The sequence below is a fragment of the Penaeus vannamei genome, chromosome 4, assembly GCF_042767895.1.
Source record: "Penaeus vannamei isolate JL-2024 chromosome 4, ASM4276789v1, whole genome shotgun sequence".
Lineage (NCBI taxonomy): Eukaryota > Metazoa > Arthropoda > Malacostraca > Decapoda > Penaeidae > Penaeus > Penaeus vannamei.
Window position 1 is genome coordinate 34,902,935 of NC_091552.1, and position 2,500 is coordinate 34,905,434.

Genomic DNA, 2,500 nt, shown 5'->3' on the forward strand with positions numbered 1-2,500 from the left:
GTGGCGGCGAGGGCGAAGCGAAGGCGGTGTTATGATGGCGATTCGAAGGTGTTGGGAAATCTGGTGAACGCCGGTGAATTCTGTTTTCCGCTAAGAATCACCGAGGGTCCTTCTCATCTCTCATCTCTTTTCTCTCTCTTCTCTCTCTTTCTTTATCTCTCTTCTCTCTCACTATATATATATATATATATATATATATATATATATATATATATATATATATATATATACATATACACACATATGCATATATATATATATATATATATATATATATATATATATATATATATATATATATATATATATATATATATATATATATATATAATGTAGTGTGTGTGTTTTTTATATATATTTCTTTCTCCCCCTCTCCATGTTGTGTTTCACCCTTGTATTCTCTTCCTCCGCTGGTGCATGTACACAGAGAGAGAGAGAGAGGAGAGGAGAGAGGAGAGCTGGGCATGTGCCATGGGGTGCCAGCAAGGTGCCGCGGGCGCGTGAGTTGGTAGGGCGGCGGCGACGGCGGCGGCGGCAGCGAGCGACGACCCCCCATGTGGTGCGGCCGGGGTTAAAAATAGGGCGTGTAGGGAAGGGTGAAGGAGGGAAAGGGAGTTGGATTTTAATCTTTCCGTATTCGTTGTTTATTTCTTCTTTCTCTCTTCGTTCCCCGTTTTGCTTTTCTCTTCTTGTGTTTTTCTTTCTGTTTTCTTATCTTTTCTGTTCTTTCCTTGTTATTCTCAGCCTTTCGTCTCCTACCACATTAGGTTTCTTTGTCTTTTTCGTGTTTCTTCTTCTTCTTCTTCTTTTCTCTTGCCTTTCTCGTTTTCGCCCCCGTCGCTATTTTTTCGTTCTCCTTTTCTCCCGCTCTTTCGTCTTTTTCTCCACCCCTTTCTACCCTGCGTATTTTCCTCCTGTTTCTCTCTCTTTTTTTCCTTCTCTATTCGTATTCTCCCCCCCCCACACACACACACACACTTGCCATCGTTCGTGCGTATTTGCGTTTTCCGGTTTGTGTCTCGTTTGTTTGTTTGTTTGTCAGCTGGTTGGTCGAATACCGCGTCCTTGATCTCGGAGCGTGAAGGGGATTTTCTGCGTAGAGGGTTTCTAGATTTCGAATTATGTTATTGTTTATCAGCATCATCATTTTATTATTATTATTATTATTATTGTTATTATTATCATTATTATTATTATTATCATTATTATTATTATTATTATTATTATTATTATTATTATTATTATGATTATTATGATTATTATGATTATGATTATGATTATTATTATTATTATTATTATTATTATTATTATTATTATTATTATTATTATTATTATTATTATTACCATCGCATTGTTATTAGAAATGGTAGCAGTAGTAGTAATAATAATAGTCGTATTGGCATTCGTATTAGTATAAGTATTAGTATCATGCGTGTAGTTATCATCATTATTACTGTTTGTTGTTGTCATCATTATTGTTTATGGTGTTAATGGTGTTATCCACATTCTTGCAGTTTTTGATAGTACTGGGAATATTGTTTTAGGACATTTACCTTAATTTCGAAAAAAACGGGAGTTAGATAAGACACGTAAGCACGGGAAGAGAGAACGAGTAAAGGGAGGAGGAAGAGGAACGGGAAGAGCAAGATCGAAAGAGAAGTGATGATGATGTAAGAGGAACTGGGAGAAGGGGGTTGGGGAGGGTGAGGGGGGAGGGGGACAACGACAGATGTTTGCTCTGCGTGTCCTCGCTCTCGGCCTTGAAGAGGGGGAGGGGGAGGGGGCGCACAGGTGTTCGCGGGGCCCGTTACACCTGCACGCCTCGGTGCGATGGAGGGGAGAGGGGGAGGAGGAGAGGGTTGGGGAGGGGAAATTCCGACCGGGAAACCTATTAGTTGATGTCGACCGCTGCCTTGTTGCTGCCCTGTCGTTTCTTTTGTTTTTCTACTTGTTTGTTTATGCGCTGTTGTCTCGCCTTTCGGTCGTGCGTTTGTTCGGTTCGTCGTTATGGCTTCTCTTCTGTGTTTGTTACGTCTGTCTCGCAGTTCCGTTTTCTTTTGGTGTTTCCGTGAGGCGTGTGCTTGGCGTATGGTTGAGGCGCTTTTTGCTTTCGCTGTTTGCAGAAACGGAATTTTTGAGCGATTGCGTGGGACGAGATGGCGTTAGATTAGGGCAAAGGTTCGTCTGTGTGTATGTGTGTGTATATGCATTTATGTATGTATGTATGTGTGTAAGTAGAACTCTCCGTGGCCTTCTCAGCAAGGTCGTACCTGCTTTTTGTAACACCTGCACAATCGCACGCACCCACGTACACCTAGAAACGTGTGTGAGCGCGCGCGCGTCGGCACAGCTGCCCTCACACCGAATTGTTTCCGCGTTTCCCCGCTGGCGCAGAAGAGGTCCGGCGGGAGCGGCGGCGGACGCTCGCACGGAGCGAGGCCTCTCGCGTGCGCGGGCATCTTCGCCGGCGGGGCACCGTCGCGAGGAGAAATGGGGGGCG

At 43.2% G+C, this 2,500-nt stretch overlaps 1 protein-coding gene across 4 annotated transcripts in view; it reads left to right on the top strand.

The window, feature by feature from the left end:
• Positions 1-2,500, top strand: part of LOC113809190 (serine/threonine-protein phosphatase 4 regulatory subunit 1) — a 190,389-nt gene that overhangs the window by 42,953 nt on the left and 144,936 nt on the right. For 2 of the 4 annotated variants that reach the window (XM_070120931.1, XM_070120932.1), the window contains exon 1: positions 2,476-2,500. This exon is cut by the window's right edge and continues 88 nt beyond it. The exons of the other annotated variants lie outside the window; for them this stretch is intronic. In XM_070120931.1, coding sequence (XP_069977032.1) covers positions 2,491-2,500 — 10 coding nt within the window. In that variant the 5' untranslated portion in view covers positions 2,476-2,490. Of the gene's footprint in view, positions 1-2,475 lie in introns of those variants that run through there. 4 annotated transcript variants of the gene reach the window in all.